Raw genomic sequence first — 22,485 nt, 5'->3', positions numbered from 1 at the left:
GAAGGCAGCTAGTCATCACCACCCACCGCCAACTCTTGGGCTACTCTTTTTACCAACGAATAGTGGGATTGACCGTCACATTATAACGCCCCCACGGCTGAAAGGGCGAGCGTGTTTGGTGAGGCCCAAAGGAGTGAAAGATAAGAAAATTCATCTACCGAAACATGCCGAATAGTATAAGATTTTCTTATCTATTTTCTATGTTTATTTTACAGTTAGTGTTAGTGGCTGAAGTAGAAACCTGTCGAACATAAATCAATGAATTACTTTTCCTGCCATTAGACTGTTTATGTGACGCTAATACGATGCTGTCTTAATGTGCATATAACAAATAAACAATTTCTTACGCTACGAAAAAAAATAAAAGAAAACAATTGTATAAAATACAACTACCTTAGAATCGCTTGCTATATTTATTGTACACTTAACTGCTTATTATATTTAGTTATTTAACATATTTTTTATTATTAAAAATAAAAAGACTATAGCAGATCCTAACATTTGTATTTTGTTTGTCGCACGTATCACATTTTCAAACTTTTCATTATTTTTATCTGCGTGAACTTCGTTAGTACTGTGTGTATTTGGCTTAAGACTGAGCGAGGGATTTTTGAATTTTTTGTAGTTTAGACCATAATGGCGAGATTTAAAGACAGGAAAGTTTCAGCTGTATGTGTAATTGAATTTAAAGAACTGGTCCAACAACAGACATTTGGAAAGTTGTCAGTAGAGCTTATTAAATACATATTATATCAAAGGGAGCAAATTCCACTTCCGTTCGTACAACTAAAGCGATGGCTGACAGATGAATCAGAAAAGGTAGATTCCGCTAAGCCTATTGGCAATGCTGAATCAAATGTTAGTCTTTGCACAAACATTAAACTAAACCAGGTGAGGTAAAATTTATAACTTTAAGCTTAAGTAATATTAGTATTACTGTTAAAGACTCAATGCTAGGCCTCAATCATGAAAATTGTAAGATTATTTGATACTTTTGCCAGTTTTGGAATGACATGCCATTTCAGTGCACGTTGATCAACGTATGATTTATCTATAATATAAAAGATTCATGATAATTATATGTAGGTATATATATATATATATATATATATATATATGTTTTTATTAGTCGTGGCATAGTGGCTCATAGAAATTATATCAGAGTGACTCCGAGTTTTTTTCAAGAACAAACTTAGCTCGTAATTTCACCATCTCTTGACTAATTTGGCTCAAATTATGAGATCTACTTACAGTATTGGACTGAGGAAGTCAAACCCTTTCGATTGATGTATTTGACCATGCCCAAGGTCTCCGATTAATTTACTCTAATCCTGTCTGAAACTAAAAGAATTTCAATTTGAGTAATAAAATTGAATCGGGTATATGCATGCTCCACACTTGGTATTGCTGGCACACAAAAATTTCGCTAATAAAAAGGAAAAAAAGGGTCTCGTAGATCAATTTACTCTAATCCTGCCTAAAGGAATTTTAAGTGCCATGGTTATTGAGGGTTCCCTCTTGTTGTCTTTTAAATTAGTTGTATGTCTAAAAATTTAAAATTTGGTAGTTGAGTTTTTTTCATTACTAGACTGATAAATTATATGAAAAAGATACCAGATTCAGTGATGTAAATGTAACATCAACTACTTAAACAATGTCAGAGAATTGTAATTTTTTACATGTATGAAATAAACTGAAAAAATTGTTATTGAAATGAGGGTCTTTATTAGGATATGCATTTGAAATACATCTGAAGTGAAGGCAGTCTAAATCTATATTATGGACCAAAATCCATTACCCTCAACTCAAGTCAAGTGAAACATGCAAGGAAATATTGTAACCTTCAAGAGATTATTTTGTAACATATGCAAATTAAATATTGATAATATTAAAATATAAATGCTAAATTAAGAATACTTTGTAAAGGAAATTAAGATTAATTAAAAAACAGACCCATTAATCATATATCATTATGTAATAAGAAAACTGTTAAGAACTACTTACTATTTCTTTAAAAGTTTTGTTGTTCTTGATAGTCTTGGCTTTCATTGTCCATAAGTTTATTTAGAACACATTTTCTGTTAATTTTAAATGTAGTCTGAATAATAAATGTTATTTTAATAATAAATCCATTTATTTCTCAAGTTATTTCCCAAAGAAAAGCTTCTTGATGGTGTTAAGTAGGATTAAAGTTGTTAGAATTTATGGTTATAACTTATGATGAAAATTAGTATTTTCATAATGTAGGTTGAAAAATTAGAAGATTGATCTGTTAATTTTTGCATTATGCTATACAAAAGGTGGCAAGCTTGATGGAATATCAAGTAATTGGAAGCTGTGGTGTTATAACTTATGATGAAAATCTATAGTTTCATATTTCTGATGCATTTGTTAGATATTCCAGTTACTCATTATTCCATTCTCAATATTATTAAATCTTTTAATTACTTTAAAAGATAATAGAAATTATAAATATTATAAGATGATTTGTTGTTTGGTCCATAACCAGTGTACACTGGGATACTGAATGCAAAGTCATTAGAGTACTGATGTATGTAATAAATGTGTATTCCTGTTTTCAGGTTTGATGAAAGCTAGCATCCTGATTGTCTACTTACAGAAAATTAGCAATAGCATTGGCCAAAGTATTGATTTCAGTAGTAAAAAGTTACCATGTGGACAATGCCAATTTTGAAACTAGTTTTCACAATAAACTTTAATAATGTTTTTCAAATAATCTATATTTACACAAAAGGGCCATAAAAAGTGGATCTTATTCATTTAATTTTAATGACGTGTAAAAATCACTGCTGAAATAGTTTAATATTTTGTAAATTCATGCTTACCTAAATAGTGGCACAACCAAGATGGTGTAAGTGAAGCTGTGCCTGGCTGAATTGTACAGTGACAAGTCTGATCAAATTTATATCAATATTTTTGATGCCATTTTAGGCATCATTGTTTTGTAGACAATAGCACTTTAAAACTTTATATTTTGTTTCCTAATTTCAAGCCTGAAAATAACATTTTCTTCAGGTACCAACTACTTGATGCCTGACACTTTGCATCTACTGGCTGGCACAGACAGCAATTGTTATTTTAATATGTATGATTATGCTACTGTAAACAGTCAAGGAAGACATGATAAAATTAGTTTTTTTCTCTTGTTTTATTCTCATAATGTTCATAAAAACTGTAAATTAGAGTGACTTAGATGGTACAAAGGTTAAAAGCCAAAAAATTTTCTGTCTCTGAATTAGTATCATTAAAAAGGGCATTTTAAATACACCAATGTGCATCATTGTTACTCTCTGACTACACCTCAGCCTCAGAACATTGAAGACTCATCATCTACATTAGAGCAACTGGTGTTCACGTCTTCATCAGCTCTGTCACCATCTGTGTTACTACTGCCTATTAACATAAGCTCATTGTAATTATCTTTATGGTAATATTTATTTTATCTTTGTATGTGTTGTTTGTATTTCTTCCTTTTCTTTTGATTGTGTCTCCTAACTTTTCTTTTACTCCATAGCTTAATTACTGGGGTCACATCAAAAGAACAAAGTGCAGGACCTTCTGTGATTCTAAGTAAACGAGTTAACCTTTTCTCACTTACTGAATATCCAGAATCAACATTTGTTCACTGTAATTTTAAAAACACTTTCTAGTTTTGTATTTGAGACTGGAACAGAAAATAGCAATTCAGTTAATGTTAGAATGTTCTTCCATTTTGTTTCTGCATAGGAGGACTGCAAAGGAAATTCCAGGTTTTCTTATAGTTATGTTTACTAGGTTGTAGGTAGTTGATGCTGTAGGTAAACATGTCAGGCCATTTCTCAATAACTTCAATACAGGTGCATTTGACACTAGCATTACACAAGATGGCTTAAAAATGTTCAAACAATTCACTTATTTCAGAATCACAAAATTCTTCATTTAATAATGTGGAAGACACTTACTCTTCCCTGTCTTCATGTGCCAGGGGAAATTCAGCTCTAGCTACCCATGATTCAGTATTCAATGTGAGAACAATTTTCTCAAACAAAGAACTTGCAGAGTCATCCAAATAGGAAGATATGCAAGAGGATATAAAGTCAATTATTCCTTTTTTCTTTGATTCCAGTAATTACAGATTTTTGTCAAACTGGGCAGAGTTGAATTGAACACTTTGTTGCGTGTGCATTCCATTTGAATATTTCATTTTGCTCAACAAATACTTTGTGGCTGGAAGACCTTGTAACTTCACTCTACTGAATGTTTGAAGTTTACATTTTGCTATTTTTCAAAGCACTAATGATACTCACAGTGTCAATTATTTTTTCCTGAAAAACCTTTGATAATTCTGCAACAGGACTTAACACATCATTGAAAAAGTGAGATGTGCAACAACATGCGATTGGTTTTCAACTTTTTGAAATACCCAGTAATTTCATCAGTACCCCTCCAAGCAATCATATGTTCCAAATGGATCATGTAAACACCAAATTTATCCGGCACTAATCTCAAGGCTCCTAGTTTGAATAAAATCCATTGTGTACCACATGTTCTTTTTGGTTTTACTCATCCTTCCACAAAGTCAAATGTACTCTTCACAAGTTTGCAAACTGACTTTACTTCATGCAGTTTCTTAAGGGACTTATTGTAGATATAGTACAGTCTCATGAGCATATCATCCACTTGCTTGAAGTATTTTAGCTGAAGAGCATCCTTCTTGGCCAGCTCTAATTTTTGAGCCACACACTTGAAAATTAACCATGGTGATTTTCTCTTGAAGCATGGCCTTCACACCACTTTTATCCCCACTATTCACTGAGGCTCCATCTGCACCAAACCCAACAAGTTTTGAATAAAGCTGATTTTCTGTTATGGACAGAGAAGAAAAGCTTGATTCAATAGCTGATTTAATTCCTGCTACATCTGCTTTCTTGATGTCTTTTAAGTAAAGAAATGAGATTGTGACTCCAGCATGCTTTTCAGAATGTTGTGGGTCAAAATACAACACATAGATAACAATTTTCTCTATTACATTGCAGTCTGTTATTCCATCTACCAGCACACTGTAAAACTTTGCTTGTTGTAAATCCTATGCCAGTTTACCTGCTAGATATTTGCCATGAAAATTGACACTCTTGCCACACTGGATATGATTAATGTACATATATCATCAACGTCAGTGCTGTGATATGTCTCTAACCTCATTAAGTCTTCATACTCAGTCAAGTGCAACTCATGTTTTGCAATAAAATATGTAACATCCATTTTTTTTTTCAACTGTTCTTGTTGTACATCTGTAAAATGAGCAAATCCCTTGACAACAGTTGGTTTTTTGGATCAGATATTAGTTTTTCTTGTAAATTACTTATTCTCCTCATTTAAACTCATCATTAGCATAGAGCTGGAAAGCTTGAAGGTGGCACTTTTTATTGAATAACTTGACGTTCTCAATGCCAATAATACAGGCATTTGAAAAGTATCTTAAAATACAATTTGTTTCTCATACTTTTGACATAACCTGCAATACAGCCTTTCTTAGAACATTTTAATTTAGCATTTCAAAAAAGAAATTGATAATGCGGGAAGACATTGGATATGGCAAAGTAGGAACTTGAGCAGAAATAAACAATATCATTCCCAGGATTTTCTTGCAAGTTTCAAGGCCATCTAGCTTGAGTGCATGTTCATCAGTTGTTTGAGAACTTTATCAGTGTTGCTTGGGAATGTTTCACTGCTGATTATACTGTACCTGTTTGATGTTGTTTTCAAATCTAACTGGTCAAATTCACTGGCCAAATATTTGGAAACAACATTGCAGAATGTCCAGTACTGACACAACTATTCTGGACAAACACAGTTTTTGTGCCAGACATTGTCTTTGTCCAGCTGCTAATTTTTAAGCTTGTAATTTTTTTGATATGGCATTGATTTTGACATATCCTTTGGTTGCATACAGTAATTATGGTATGAGTGTACAACATGTGATAATGATTGGTAAATGTTCAGTCTGTGCTGTATTAGCTATTCTCTAAGTTACCATTTCTGTCATTTTCTGTAGGAGAGTACCATTTTTGATGTCTTAAATTATCTACACTTAATTATTTTAGTGCATAATTCAGAAAGTCCATTCCAAACTAGCTGGAGGATTTCTTGAAGCAATCACTTTAGCAGCACTGTCAACTGTGTTTTACAGTATCTTTTATTTGAGTACTTGATTTATAAAAATAACTGCGTAGTTACTCATTTCTGCTGGGCATTTTTATTCACATCAGTAATGATGTAATATTACCAATATTCTGAGTGAATGTAGAATAATAATATGGGCAACAATATATGTTTGATTTGATTGCGTGCTTAAAATGCAAGTGAATCTGTAAAGTAATGAGTAAAGAATTTCAAATGATATTGCTTCATGGTACATACCTTGGATAACTAACAATTACCTCCAGTGACAATTCAATAAAAAAATACAGTCATCAGTGTGCCAAAACAAGACACAACACACTTTTTTCTAATCCTCATTTGTCCATAATCCACAGAGAATAATTTAATTATGTCTATCAGTACAATGTACAGTCAACTTGTTTTTCCCTTTGTTTTGACATAAACTTTCAAAAATAACCATTGGATGTAATTGTTATTGACATACTTTCAGTGGAGAAATCAGATTGAGTCTATTAATTGACTTGTACCTATACTGTGCAAATTTAAAGAATATGAATAAATGTTTAGAATCTTAACAATTTTATTGGCTTATGTCAAGAATTTGGAAACCAAGAGTGATGATATCAGGGAAGGCAGAGTTCCATCTTAGTATGGATTTCCATCAGTTGAAAAACAATGAAATTGGTAAAATAAAAAATCCTACTTCTTAATTTTAATACCCAAAACTAATGGATGAACGATTACTACAAATGTACGCTTACTTTTAAACATTCGGACGAACATTTATGGATATGCAACTTTGGAAAAACTCGGAAATATTGTAGACCAGCATGTATATTAATTAATGATATGGTTGATCAGCAGTTTTCAGAAGTGAATTATGCATCATGTTATGGTGAACATGTGTTATTGTTGAAAATGTGAGGTTTTTGTGTTTTATGCACAATTTATGCACCAATATAGCAATGATCCATTCAAAGTAATTCCTGTACACTGTCATGAAGGTTATCAAACTCAATCTACATCTATATTCACTTTATTTTGTCTGTAATACACCTAAACTTGTGAATGACTTAGCCTGTAACAACGCAACTTAATTGTAAGTCGTAAAACTAAACATTCAAAAGTTAACATTAACAACGATGTCATTGTAAACATGGTAAGGCTGGGTACTAAGGAGGCTTACATGGCTGCTTAATGGCAACAATATGGCCTAACCCAAAATTCCTAAACTAGATCTAAAAGTATTTTAATATAAATCTGCATCATAATTCCATTATTTCAATAGTGCCTTGTGGTACTGGCTCCTGTTGTAAGTTTAACTTAGTAAGTAAAACACTGACTGTAACAAGTCTGTGGTACTTATAAAAGGGTTAGTGGGCTGGGGCAAGGAAAAGAAATCTGCCCATTGTCAATTGCCAAAATGTTACATAGTGTTGGGCTTGTAAATTTGTGGGTATGGCTAGTTAACTTTAGTTTCACTAGTTTAATGTTATATATATATATATATATATATATATACATACTAATGTATGTATACATGTGGTCTATATAATGTATATATATAAATATAATGATTATTGTCCATTCTATGTTCAAAATTGTTTTTAATAGTTTAATAAAGGATCTGAGCAATAGGCTCCAGATAATGGCTCTGATTGCATTTCAGAGTGTAAAAGCCTAGGTGGCCCCCATTACCCCCGGCCTTTTTTTTTTTTTAGTTCCTGCAGTGCTTGCTTCATCTATATCTCCTCCCTGAGTGTTTTCAGTCAATTCAACTTCTCTTTGCTGCCATCCCTGTGATGTTTTTTGCATTTGACACAACATATGACTGATTGAGTTGAAAATAAAGGTGACTCAAATTCAAATGGGAAGTTGTAATTTTGAAGGTTAAATTTAAAGGCATTTTGCCCAGTCATGTGACATCTGTATATTTTTGCACATCAGATTCCAATTTTTTAAGATCTAGAAAACATAAGAGTAAAAAGATAACAGTAGCTCATAGGATATAATACAGAAAATGGTACCCATGGAATTCAATTCTGATAAATTTTGGCTGACAAATTACCACCAAAGTTTTGTTGGCATCCTATGTGTTATATTAAGGAGGAAAAGGTGTTAAAATATTGTTGTCATGATGGATGTCCTGAGTTATTGTGTTTGAACTCAAGGATCACATTTTTCAAATCATAAAAAGTGAATATTAATAAGCTAATTAGCATTTTTCACAACTGAGAACAATAGTAGAGGTGTTATAAAGTAATGAATGAGAGGAGAATTACAAAAGATTGTAACCATACATGTGTGGAATTCAAAGAAACATTCCTGCTCTGATTTCCTTTTGAGATCTCCACTAAGCCACCATAAATCTATATTCTATAATACTGTTTCTGGATTTCCATCTTTGTTTGAGATCCATTGATTTTGTTCTAATACATTAATAATATCATGATAAATACATACAGTTACTGAGGGCATTAAGATGTATGAGATGAAGCTGAAAATAGAAATACTAATTTTTGAACTGTACTGCTATTTCTGTAATGACCTCTTAAAATTTAGATAGTAGGTTTGCAAAAAAATAAATAAAATGGAAGCAATTTCATTTGTAGTTTGTGGAATGCTAACTGTACTTTCTCACTTCACATCTTTAATAGAATAAGTACACAAACAACTTTTTATTTGTCCAGATAAAATCTTGTTTAATGCCTACTATTTCACCTTACAACTTCTTCAGGAGCTACTAATCAACAAATGTTTTTGTGAAGAATCTTTAACCCTTTGAATGCTTTAACTGTGCGTGGAATTTTTTTGAGCCGTACGGTGTTTAAAGCACACTCACATTCAACTTCCAGAGGCATACTGTGTACCCTGTATGGCAAATCAGCAGTCAGTGGGTTAAAATAGACTACTATAGTGAACATACCAAGATGTGGTGGCAGACTTATAGTTGCACCTGCATGCTCATTAGTGCATGCAGGTACTTAACATATTCTCGTTGTATATTGGTGAGGGTATTCAAAGGCTTTTAAGATCATTTTAGTCTTTGAAATCTCAAATTTAAGTCTGCCAGTCAATTCTATTAATCTACTGTGGTAATGAAGTCAAGTTTATTTAAAAAATAAAATGTGATGTATGCTAGAGCAATAATCGAAAACGTATATTTACTGCCAGCAGCTCTTCATATATAAAAAAACAAAAAACTGTTCTTTTTATATGTTGTAGATGGTTCCTGAAGAAGTGAAATGTTGAGAATTAAATACAAATTTATTATAGGTCTTCTATGGTGATTTATTGTTAAAATGGAGCCTAGTTCAAAGTAACAACATTTTTCTTTGTACTAAATTAATTTTTATGAATAACATGATGAAACAGTAGTGCAAATGAAATAAGGTAAAAATATTTCTCATCTTTTGTATTAATTTCAATAACCATTTATTATCATAGAATTTTCTTATAAGTATCAGAATTTACAGTAATATTGGTTCTTTCTGATGTGACCAATGTTTTTAAACAAGTATTACACAATACATTTTTTTCTACTGCTGTGATAGAACTTCAATGTGGAATATTTCATGTTTCTCCATTAATCTTCATGTATAGTACTTTGGTGAAATTCTGGTAGACCTTTCAGGATCACATGGTTATGGATGTCAAGCCGTCCAGAGTTTTGATAGTGATAAAGCAGAGTGAATACACTGTGTCTTGAAAACTATGCCAAAATGGCTTATAACATAAGTTTAGAGAACTTTATAGGGATAATTTTGTTTTCAATCCATATATTATTCCATGGGTGGCCTGGATGACTATTCATGCCAATGTCCTATCTAATCATGTTATAAATTAAAAACATGAACAACTAGGTATTGTAACTTGTGTATCTTGTTGAATCCACCAGTAGATATAACCATTAAATTATGAAATGCTATAAAAACTTGAATGGCTATATATTCTTAGTGTGGTGGGTGTCAGACATAAAAGTAAAAGATTTTGCTTTGTGTCTTTGTAACTGCTAAGGTGAGTTTTGTTTTATGTAGCTTCTATTTATTTTTTTATCTCCCATAGTCACTACCATGAACATAAAACTTGTTATCAGTATTACTTGTATTTATGCATTGTGATGGTATCTTTATGCCTCTTGGACTACAATGCAGTGGCACCTGATTGAACTTAGCCAAATCTAAAGATGATACCTATGTTATTGTAATTACATGTATTACTCATTAGTTCATGTGTAAATTACATTGGGCCATTATCAACTCCAAATAATTTCAATAATTAATTAATAGTATGATACTTATACAATATTTAATGACAAAGTCTATATTTATACAAAGATTTATTCTGATATCTTTCACAAAATATGCACTACAGATCTCCAAAAATACTGTGAAGTTGCCAATTTTGTCTCCTAACTGCAGCAACCAATATTGATTTTTTAAATTTTTGGTCGACTCTCGGAATCTGTAAAAAGATGTACCTGGTTCTGAACCTTGTCTACTGGTACAGTCAAAAGTATAACAGTGAAAAGGCATTTTTAAGGTTTTTTTTCACTGACTTAAATTTATGCATGCTGTTATCCAATATGGCAGACACTAAGAGAAAACAAGATCATCACATGATGTCATTACATCACTTTGGATCAGTCTACTCCAGCAGTTTTTGATATAAAAACAAAAAATAACAGTAAGGGTCAACTTGTGGTACTAGAGCCATCCAAAAAGAGATCTGCAACAAGTATCCCAGTTACACAAGTTGCTTTCACAACACATCCATTCAACCATTGCATACATCAAGCAGCAGAAGAATGAAATGGGTATTCCATATCTAAGCATATCAGTCAAATTCCCAAACACAGCACGTGTGATCAACTGTCAAAATAGCTTCTGGGATACTATTGTCCTTGTGTACTAAATGGTTTATGGAGAATCAGCAGGGAGGTATGACAGCTTTATGAAGAATCCTACTCACATGCCTGGTTGGTGTTAATTGTTGATTAGCTCTCTCACTATGGGCTCGGTCCCAAAGACTAACCTCCTAACCATTTTGTGCTTGTTATAGTTTTCATACTATAACATTTAATACACTATGCATATATTCATGATATTTTATCAGTAAACTTTACAAGGCTATTGCACACAAAAAATCAGATTTTTTTTATTACATTTTAAGATTTTTTGAAGTAATGATTTGCTCGTGCATTTTTTCTTTAACATTTTTGTTAAGAAAAAAACTATATTTTATCTGTTATTTTCCCAATTGTATCTCTGTATGGGTTTGGTCAATTTGATCGACCTCATAACCACCATAAAAAAATTAGGAAATAGATATATTACTCTTTTTTTTCATTCTGGAATGAGTGCAAGTTATCACATATTATATCAAATTATAACATGTTTAGTCTAAATAGTTAAGTCTCATAAAATTATACACATATATATATATGTATTTTATTTTTACCTTTAAGCTGTGTCTAACTAACATTATAGAAGTTGCAATGATGCGGAGCATGTGCAGTCATGTTACCATATCCAATAGTATAAAACTGGCCTCCACTGTCTTGGCTTTGTTCTGGTAGACCAGTCACATTTTGGTTATAATACATTACATATGTGTGTATATTATTACTATTTACAAATAAATTCCTAAATTTCAGTTATTTTTCTTAAAACATAGAACAGTAACTAAAGAAGTATATAAAACAATGATCTCTTCTACTTACTAACTTTGTACTCGTTTGCCGCTTGCTGTAATTTGTAAAGTCTTAGCAAATTTTGCACATGGGGGATGTAAAACAAAATAATTTTGTTAAGTTTTATATATGCATTTTGAAATAACAAAAAAAAACATTAATTACTATATCAATACCACAGAAATCCACTATAATTTATTAGGCTTAGTAACTAAGTTGTATTTGGCTCTTAAAAAAATATATTTTGAACAACATTTTCACTTACCCTTCTTTCCCAGATTTGAGACAAAAAGAAGAAATCTTGGGAACTTTCTACCTTCCAAGAGCCAGAAAACCATATGGGGGAGATTCTGAGCTTTTTATTGGTTACAAAGCTATGAAGGAGCGAAGCGGGTGTACATAAGGAAGTATTTCCAAAAATTGAAGAAGTGGGCAGGGCCACTGTGTTTGATTTCCTAAATATAGTGATATCTCAGCGAATAGAAAAGATAGAGATTCTTATTTTATATTCTAGCTTGTCAATGTTGGTAATTTGAGTTTTTAATTCATAAGAAACTATAGACTGTATTTGGACATCGCAAGCATCTAATTTGAACCAAAGCTGCTTTCAACATACCACGTGACACACAAAAATCAATATTTAGGTGGGGTTTTTTTATATTTAAATTTAAATTAAGAAATTAACTAATGTATAATACTAAAATTTGAAATATAATCTGTAATTTGATGCCAAACGTATTGACTTACATTCATAAATAGTAGTTCAATAATATTTTGCAAATGTGATGACATGCCCTTTGACCCCTGACAATAGAGGAAGACCCTTAGCAAGAGGGTTAAAATTGAAAGGTTTTAATTTTTTGAATGTTACTTTGCTGTTGAAGCAAAAGACAATGTACCAAATGACAATATTCTGTAGTGAAATCCACAGCTACAGATATACCTCTGCTATAGATCAACCCACCTAAAAGTGTAAATACCGAAGTCATTGATTTCATAGTTTTCAGAATAGCAGTGTTCAGAATTTTTTGTCATCCTAGCCAAATTTTGCTTCCCCGAATGATTTTTAGATAATGTGTCATTAAAATAACTTATTCTTGTAATCATCTATTTATTCCATATTATAAAGTATAAGGAACAAAACATATATCACCAAATAAAATAGCTATGTTGGACTGGCTACTGAACTTGAAAAAAAAAAGAACAATAAAGGGATGAAAGTGGACATATCACTTGATCATCTAATGATCACATATCAGACTAAGCTGTCTGAACTTTACATGGAGAATAAAATCCATACATTACTGTTTTGTACTATCAGTGGTCCATCTTATTTGTTTAGAGTGGCATATAGCAAAAGATGAAAAGGTGAAAACATGTTCATATTGAAAATAATAATGATTTTCTCCAAAGACATGTTATTTAGTAGCAGTGTAATTAAAGCTGATAGTAGAATTGCTTTCTTAACAAGACCAATGAGTTTTGGTTCCTGCCACTCCATATATTTCTTCTCAGGACTTTCCTGAAGATGGCAGTAACCAAAATCTAGAATATTAACCAAATGGTAGTTTTATTATAAAAAATAAATAACTAATTAGTAATAGACTTAGGTGACTATAGGTTGCCACAACTATATAACTAATGTTTAACTACAGGCTACTATTGTAATTTTATGAAAATATTGATTAAATGTATAAATAACCCAATAAGGCATGCATATTTACGTAAATATACTGGCTCTTACACATTCAATTTTTAGTGAGATTTTCAATGAGTAAAATAATTTGGATAAGACTAGAAATTCTGAAAAGTCATGGGAAATGATCTGAAAATTTTCAGTATTGGAAATCCAGGAAAATAATCAGCTTTATTAACATGTTCACTGCTATGTGCCCCACCAGTGGGTCACAACCGACTTTTAGGTATGGACCAGGATGACACCGTTGGGTTACATATTAAAAGTGGCTTCAATGATCTAATTAAACATAGTATACTTACCCATATAAATATTAAACACCTGGGTTAAGTAAAAAAGACATATAAAGTGTAGTTGGTACTAGGTTAGGAATTATTAATACTACTGGTGGCAGCGAATGTGTTAAAAAAGTATTAAAGTAAATTATGCCCAAGGAATGAAGATGACAGAAAATTGCACAAGAATACACTATATGTTTTTGTGAAAATAATGCTGCGAAACGTTATATATGTGTATATACAAGTTTAAAAATAGATACACAAACTATTCACATTGAATATTGCAGATTGCTCAGGATCTCTAAGTGTGTAAGTTTGTGCTTTGAATAAAGAATATTTAATAAATATAAGATAAAAAGAGCTTTTATTTACTGTTTATGATTGTTTTGCAGTGTAAGTGGAAAAAATTGGGGAAATGTCAAGAAAACTGGTGGGTAATTAACAGAATAAACCAGTGCATAGGGTTTATGTCTAATGAATGAAATATAATTTAGGATCTCATTTCTTCTGTTTGATGTCTACATGGTCTCACATGGTAGTTACTTTTGTTAAGAAAAAAAATGTATCTAAATAATGTAAGTTAGTGTATAGACATTCTATTTTTAAATGGAAACAAATGTAAACAGTCTCATCTGGGTTTGTATGTTAACATTTTGTTTTTTTAAAGAAAAAGATGTATCTAGTAATTTTGTAAATTAATACATAGTAGTTATACTTAATAAGTATAAAAGAGTAAAGTGTCTTGTTTGCCATTTGTGTGTTTGATGATGAATAGTTTTGTCCTTCTTCATTGTTTTATTGTTGTTTTTAACCTACACTACAGCCTTTTTACAGCTGTGTAATAAAGTAATGGACCTCACTCACTGAAACTTAATTTCTTAATCTTTGAGCATTTGACCTTGCAGGAAGCTGTTACCATATTCAACACAACTAAACCTTTATATGTGTTAAAACTGATTATACGTTATCATGAATTTAGATAACATAGTTTCGAACGCATAAGATTCAGAGGAAATTTTGTGAAATTTTTAAATGATTCTTGATTGAATCTTAAGTAGTGCTTTTAAGTTTTGGTGTTTCAAATATTTTGTTGCTTTCCAAATTTGTAGTGCATAAATGAGGGATTTAAACATAATGGCAATAAAATTAGAAAGAGACTGGAAGTAAAGGTGTTTTTTTTTTCAATATTGATATTTATACATATAATTTTTGGTATATTAAAAATAAATGAACCAACATTGGAAATTATGTCTGCTTTTGGCCCTTGGGAAGATATTTTGTACACATAGAAACATAAAAGAAGCAAGGAAACAAAAAGATGATTTGCTCCTCAAGGTCACTGCATTATTATCAAGAGCAATCAAAATGTGAACTCCATATGAACTGTAATTCACATCCATATACCCAGCCATCAAAAGTTTCAATACAATTAACAGCACTCATTATCATCAGATAAATCATTTCAGAACTTTATATGTGAAGGAAGAATAGTTTTGTCAAAAACCTTAAGACTGTGTCTACAATTTCAAAACTTAAGGCTTCTAAATCAAATAATTATATATTTATTTTTATGACAGTATTTTATACAAGATTCTGTGAATTACAGAATTTTTCTTTATTTAGTTTTATGGCTATAAAGACAAAGAAATATAATGTCATTTGATATATAACTGAAAAAGGATGCTTGTCATTTTTGAAAGCTTGTTGATCAGGTTGTTCAATTTTATAGGTTAAGTTGTGATACTACATGTTTGTTGTACAGATGGGGTTATTATTGTGGAAGACTAATTTTAGAAATGTTGACTGAACATTTACTTTCTACATGTATTCATGAAGTTAGGCAATATCTTAAAGCTAGAAAGACTATTTTATCAACGAGGTTAAAAAAAACCTGTTGTAAAAGATGATGTTTAGTTCTTTAATAGTACTTTAGAAGGATATGGTTAGACTTAAAAATATTAGGTAAGAGCACTTGAATACTAGTTGTGCTTTTAAAACTGGTAGTGGACTAGTTGTTTCTGTAAGTGGAGAGGTGACTAGTGAGTTAAACAGCACTCTTTCATCTTGTTCATTTCATATATTTGACTCTACAAAGCACCAAAGTAAGGTTAAAGAAAATAATTCATTTATATATATATATACACACACATACATACAGGTTATTTTCTTGCAATTATTTGAAAAGGTGAAAGTAAAAAAAAATAATAATAAATATGATAACAAGATTGCAGTGTGAAGAAAAATGTAATCAAAGATGCATTCATAAGCCTAGAAAAAATGAACTTGTAAAAATTGTATTATAAATTGCAAAATAACTAATATTATTAAATCAGGAAAGTAATCCTCACTGACATTGCAACTGAGCTTAATTATTACTACATAAATACTAGAAATATAATTATTGCAGGCTTGTGAAGCACAAAATTTTGTAAGTTGGATGGAAAAAAGGAATCTGTTATTAGTTTCTATAATTAGGGATGCCATTGTAGACACACATAAAGATGAGCTGGAAACAAAACTGTCTAGCTGATTTATTGAGCTTTGTGCCAGCCTACCAGGCATTAAAGATGCCAATAGAGCCATGTATAGAAATTATTAATGCTTTATATTGTACCATTAAGTTAAATATTTGGTACTTATGTAGTGCATAATGATTACAGGGCAAGTTATTATATTTAATGTATGTAGTACAATGAAAGAATAAGCTCATTCTTCTAGGTGATTGTACTTGTGACACCTTCATTTGTAACTTTCCATTCTTGTTACTTTAACTTATTATTTACTGAACACATACAATTATTGTGTAAGAAGATTTTAATTTGACATTTGTACAATAATAAGTATGATTATTGGTAAACATTCTTATGTATTTATTATATATCCCACATTTCTATATTTGTTCACGTATCTGTTGTGCAAAGCTTATGCAGGAAAGATAAATAGTACAAAAATGGCTATTGTGTTCCATTTGTTTTAGAAATAGTGTTTTATTGAAATTTAAAAGGTAATATTGTAAATCACTGTGGTAATTAAAGTTCTCAGTACTCCTGAGTTTTCTTATAATCATGAAAATCTTTTTATGAAATTACAGGAAAGAAAACAATCAGAACTCATTAGAAATAAAAAAATGAGGAAGGCTAAAAGATTTTTAGAGAGCTGTGAAGAGGTCTTTGACTCTGTTCTCCTCACTGTGGGAGAAAAGCAAAGTGATTTCAAGCTTCAACAAGTACTTGTGTGTCTTGGTGGAACACCTGTCAGTCCCAAAGAAGTTTACATCATTCGACTGCCACGTCAACCAACTTGTAAACATTGCATTCACAGTGCACCAAAATCTTTTCGTAGTTGTATGACACGACTTTTCAGAGAGATGATTAGCACAGATGGGCTTTTAAGCTCAAGTAAATTGTCTCCTACCCAGTGTACTATTATGTTGCAGGTTTTAAGGAAAAACCCACTTCCAAAAAACATGGAACCTAAACTGTATTTTAAAGTTCCAGTTCGAGGAAAACATGTTATTTTAGATTTTTGTTTTTCTAATTGTTGTCATGTTGAAATGGACCAGTTTCCTGTTTTTTCAGATTCTGATATGGATCTCGGTGAAAGTGTTAATAATGATATAAACATAATTGCAGTTGGTGACTTGGAAAGCACCAATAACTCCAATATGGATAAGAGCTTGGTTTGTTTGGTGGAAGATCTAACCTTGAAAATTCCATCAGAAGATGATTATATCTGGGTTCAACTCAAGCCTACCATTAAGGGATTCAAAGATTCTTGCACTAAACAAGCCTCAGAATTAAATATATGGATGTAGACATGCCTTTGTTGTTAGTGAAGGCTATACTGTTAAACCATTACTTGAATAAACATGCAGCTCAGTGAAATAAATTTGTATGTAGCCAAACTTTAAAGGATTTATAATATCAAAGGTTATTGCATGTGATATGTACTGTATATTTTGTGCATGAATTGAAAAGATAATACATAAAAACATATTAATGAACTTTACAAAATTACTATTTTATATGCATGGTTACACTGAATAATGAAGTGATAGGCACAGAAAGTAATATTCATAAACTTTCGTCTGGATATAACAAAAGTGCACATATTAAATTATTTTAAAGTAGGGATGTACTGATACAAAAATTTTAGCCAATACCGGTACTGATTTTTAGTGCCATATTGATACTTTATTTTTTTGCCAATATTGATACCTTCAAAAAATTAATCATTTTGGAAATTTGTTTCTCATTATGATTTTAATTATTTCATATAAGGTTAAGAAATCATTTTGTTATTAGATGTTCATCAGACTATGACTTATTTATTAGGAGTAGGTGAAAAAAAGTATATTGACAAAGATACTGTATTTTGACTATGTTCAGTTATAAAAATGGAACATGGTATGGTATATTAATTCATCAAAGAATATAGGATAGGTTAATGTAGTCATGCATAGAAATATAAGAAAGATAAATAACTAAAAAAAAATATATATTTTTTTTACATAATTTCATTTGAAATTTGATATCTCTCAAAAGTATGAACACGGTAGACCTATGGAACATTAGCAAAAACATAACTAGTTTCATCATTTTCATGCATAAAAATAATGTACAGAATAACACAAGAAATGTATTGAATTATTTTCAAAAATCTGCCTTAAATTTCATATCCTTTTTATATGAATTATGAACAAGTTCACATCATTTTTTATAATCATTTATCAATAATTTTAAAAATAGTACTATACACTAATAAAATTCCATAGTTTAAAACATACATTGTATATAAGTATGAAAAACTGAATAACACAAACATATTTAGAATTTTTATCCTTGGCATCCTTTTGTTAGCTACTCAATAGGCAAGTAAGGCAATCTGATCCATATTTTAAAATTTTGAAAGGCTAATTGAGCAATGATTTTTTCTTTTTTACTTAAAAACTGAAAATCCTTTTTTTATTATTATTACAATTCTTGTAGAATAATTTAAGATTTATCAGCACCAAACTTTTAAGGCATAGTATTGGGTTTAACTTAGTTGTGGAATTTATTTTATAGTTTATAACAAGGATATTTGGTTTAATATATAAAGTTAAACAATTTATTAATATCCTGACTTTAAACAGGGAAACAAATCTGTAATTTGCATGATTTCCATCATAAATTTTAAACCTATTGGTTTCTAATGTTTCACCATTTAAATTATAACTTCTATATTGCCCTTACTTTAAACAGCTATCTCATTATATTACTTGAAACTGGTGTTGTTGTTTTTTTTCCCTTTAAATACTACCTACTGTGTTTTTGTAAATGAATGTTGATCCGTAAAAACTTGTGATTTATCCAATATTATATATAGTACATGAATTATTTACAATTGCTTAAAATGATCACTCTCTTTCCTTTATATTTTCACATTTTGTATAAATTATCTACATATTTTAAATAGAATGCCACTATTCATGATATGTATATTATATTTGAATATAGTATGCACTTCTGTCGTGTGATATTATACTATTTTTTCTGTTCTGTGTATGTGGAGGTTTTCACATAATACGCGGTTGGGAAAGCTGTTAATTTCATTGTGTTCTAAGCTACCTTTGTTGCTCTCGATATGGATAATCCTTGTTACCAACAGTGGAGTATATTATTCAATACTACATGTTGTGTAAAGATGTTGATAACAGTGTCAATGATTGTTCAGGTGATTTCTAATGGTTGGGGCCCCACCTCTGTTGTGATGAGAATGACCAGTCACGTGAGAAGCGCTGGATAAATGCAAAGTTTTTCCACAATGAGGACCATTAAATTTAATCAGTATAGTCTGGAATATCTTTTGAGTTGGTCTAGTCTGGATGAGAGAAGGAGATAACACTGAAGGTCAGAGCTACAGTCTATCATGTTTATTTAAACAAGTATATACATTGTGAAATAAGTATTATTAATGTTAACAAATGAATACCAAGGTAGCAATGAGACTATGAATGCTATGACAGGATCTTTTATTCTTAAAGTTTTGACTATAAGTCATCTTCAGGAGATTGACACTGTGGTACCTTACAAGGGTATTCATACAAATTTTCCCAAATTAAGTTCCTGGTCGCTTCGCCCTGCCGCACCTTGATTGGTTCACTATCGCCATATGTCGACCACCACCTGACCAATCATTGGTCATAATCTCTTGAAGAAGACTTGTAGTGGAAACATTGAGAAGAAAAGATCCTGTTATGGCATTCGTAGTCTCATTGCTACCTTAGTATCGATTTGTCAACATGAATAATACTTAGTTGTTTGATGATGGTAATGGCGACATGAGTCTACAGGATCGAGATTTCTACACAAGGAAGAAGATCAGCAGCTCTATGAACTGGAGGAAATTCCTGAAGGAGTGCATAGCAGAGTAAGTTCTTCCGAGATCAGCCCCAGGTCAGCTTAACACCATAGATGGACACTCTTTTGGCAAGAGTACAAGATCTTACTTCGAAAAGGGAGTCATAAGCTTAACAGACAAGGTAGTAGGGGCTTCTTTCCCTCACTACTTGGTACCAAGGATAAAACAAGAAATTACGCTGGAAACTAAAGCAAAGATGTAATAACAGTGGACGGAAGACCATAGGAAGAACTGGCCTAATCAACAACATGTCTAACAGAAGGTTTGAAGATGAAGAAACAAAACTTTATTGCTTGGTTTAAAGTTTGACACAGAATAGGAGGAAGAAGTTTCTTAGACTACATGAACTACAATCACAAATGGATGGACAATGATACTGATATAGGGACCAAACAAGGCAATGGCAGATTCCCTGCACCATACTGTTCCAAAGAGATATATAATGGGCCTTAAAAAGGCTGAGTAATGACAGCAACATCTTCATATCTCAAGCATATAAAGATGGAGGAGTAGAAATTATGGACAGGAGTGAATATGTAGGAGAAAATGGATGCACTATTAGCTGACAACTCCACACACACAGAGAAAGAGAAATATTTCACGAAGAAGGAAGCTGGAACATTCAAGCAGAAAGCAAGGAAGATCCTAGGTAAGACAGAGAGTAGAAAGAGATTAATGCATCTCTTAGAAGAGAACCCTTGCACTCCAACTGTGAGGGGATGCCAAAGGTACACAAACTAGGGATCCCCATGCAACCTCTAATATCAGGCATAGGCAGTGCCCCACATAGGTTAGCCAAGGCCCTGGCCAAACCACTCTCACATCTGAATAAGTCAACAGACCTTATTAGAAGACTACAAGGAGTAAGATTCAAGAACAAGAAGATGGTGAGCTTTGATGTATAGTCGCTGTTCACAAAGGTACCCACAGAAGCTGCCACCAGAGTAATACAAGAAATGAGAGATTATCTCCCCCTCCCAAGGGAAAATTACACCAAACTCGTATCATTGTATGTAAGATTCAGTCTGTTTGAGTTCATGGGACAGGAATACCATCAACATAATGGGCTCACCATTAAGTGCTGTCCTAGCTTCCCTAATAATGAAGACATTGGAAGAAGAACATTACAAAGGCATCGTTGGCAAACACTCGATGTGGCTAAGAAATGTGGATGATGTTCTAGCCATAAAACCAAGACAATACATACAGGTGACACTGATGAGACTGAATGAGATACTAGAAGACAGTAGAAGAAGAGCAAGATGGGAAGATACCATTTCTTGACACTTTGATTTGGAGAGGTGAAGAGGGACCTAGGTTCTCTGTGTATAGAAAACAAACCAACAGAGATGATTTTTTACACTTCTCATCACATAACAACAAAGTAAAGATGGGTATGGCATTGGGCTTCTTCCTGAGGGCATTACGAATATACAGCTCAAAATTCTTAGATCAAGAAAATGAACACATAATGGAAGCTACAATAACCTACAGGCTGAAGCAGAAAGTGTGGAACAACAGACTATTGAAACACACAACCACGCCCCCCAGTGGCACAGCGGTATGTCTGCGGACTTACAACGCTAGAATCCGGGTTTCGATACCCGTGGTGTAGCTTTGTGCTTAATTACAAACAAACACACAACCACAGAGGTAGTAACTAAAACATGAATAAAAATAGGAGATATGGTAAAGGACAGAAACAGACAGCAGCATAGTATACTGCATTCCATGTGGGAGATGCAGTAAAGTCTACATGGGTGAAACTGGCAGGGGCCTGACAACAAGACTAAATTAACACAAAGTGGATATCTAATAAGACAACAAAATCAATGCAATAGCAGCACATGCAGAGGAAGCAGGGCACCTGCATAAATGGAAGGAAACGTAAAATCATCAGCAAAGGAATGGAAAACAATGGAGGCTGCTTACATCTTACTAGAAAGCAACTTAAGTACCAAAACAGGAGTCTACAAGTGGGTGGAAGCGGCTGCAAGCCTGGTGTAACGAGAGCAGAACGCTGATTGGTCAGGTGGTGGTCGACAGATGGTGATAGTGAACCAATCAAGGTGCGGCAAGGCGAATGGACCAGGAACTTAACCCGGGAAAATTTGTATGAATACTCTTGTAAGACACCACAGTGTCATAATCTTCTGAAGAAGACTTGTAGTTCAAACGTTGAGAATAAAAGATCCTGTCATAGCATTCATAGTCTCATTGCTACCTTAGTATCTATATACATTGTGTTTAGTGTC

General features: G+C 32.0%; 1 protein-coding gene across 2 annotated transcripts; it reads left to right on the top strand.

Annotated features, from left to right (window-relative positions):
• The first annotated feature begins 553 nt into the window (after positions 1 to 553).
• On the top strand, positions 554 to 19,185 carry LOC106458276 (MAD2L1-binding protein-like). 2 transcript variants are annotated; one of them, XM_022384441.1, is made up of 2 exons: positions 554 to 819; positions 16,920 to 19,185. In XM_022384441.1, exons 1-2 carry the CDS (start codon positions 637 to 639, stop codon positions 17,640 to 17,642), a joined length of 906 nt encoding a protein of 301 aa, XP_022240149.1. In that variant the 5' UTR covers positions 554 to 636; the 3' UTR covers positions 17,643 to 19,185. The 2 variants fall into 2 exon arrangements, with proteins under 2 accessions (XP_022240149.1, XP_013773219.1); XM_013917765.2 differs by having other exon boundaries at positions 554 to 891.
• Positions 19,186 to 22,485: the final 3,300 nt, after the last annotated feature.

Source organism: Limulus polyphemus, unplaced genomic scaffold (genome assembly GCF_000517525.1).
Source record: "Limulus polyphemus unplaced genomic scaffold, Limulus_polyphemus-2.1.2 Scaffold438, whole genome shotgun sequence".
In the NCBI taxonomy this organism is placed as follows: Eukaryota; Metazoa; Arthropoda; class Merostomata; order Xiphosura; family Limulidae; genus Limulus; species Limulus polyphemus.
Note: the sequence above shows the minus strand (reverse complement) of the source record. Positions and strands in the feature narration are given on the sequence as shown.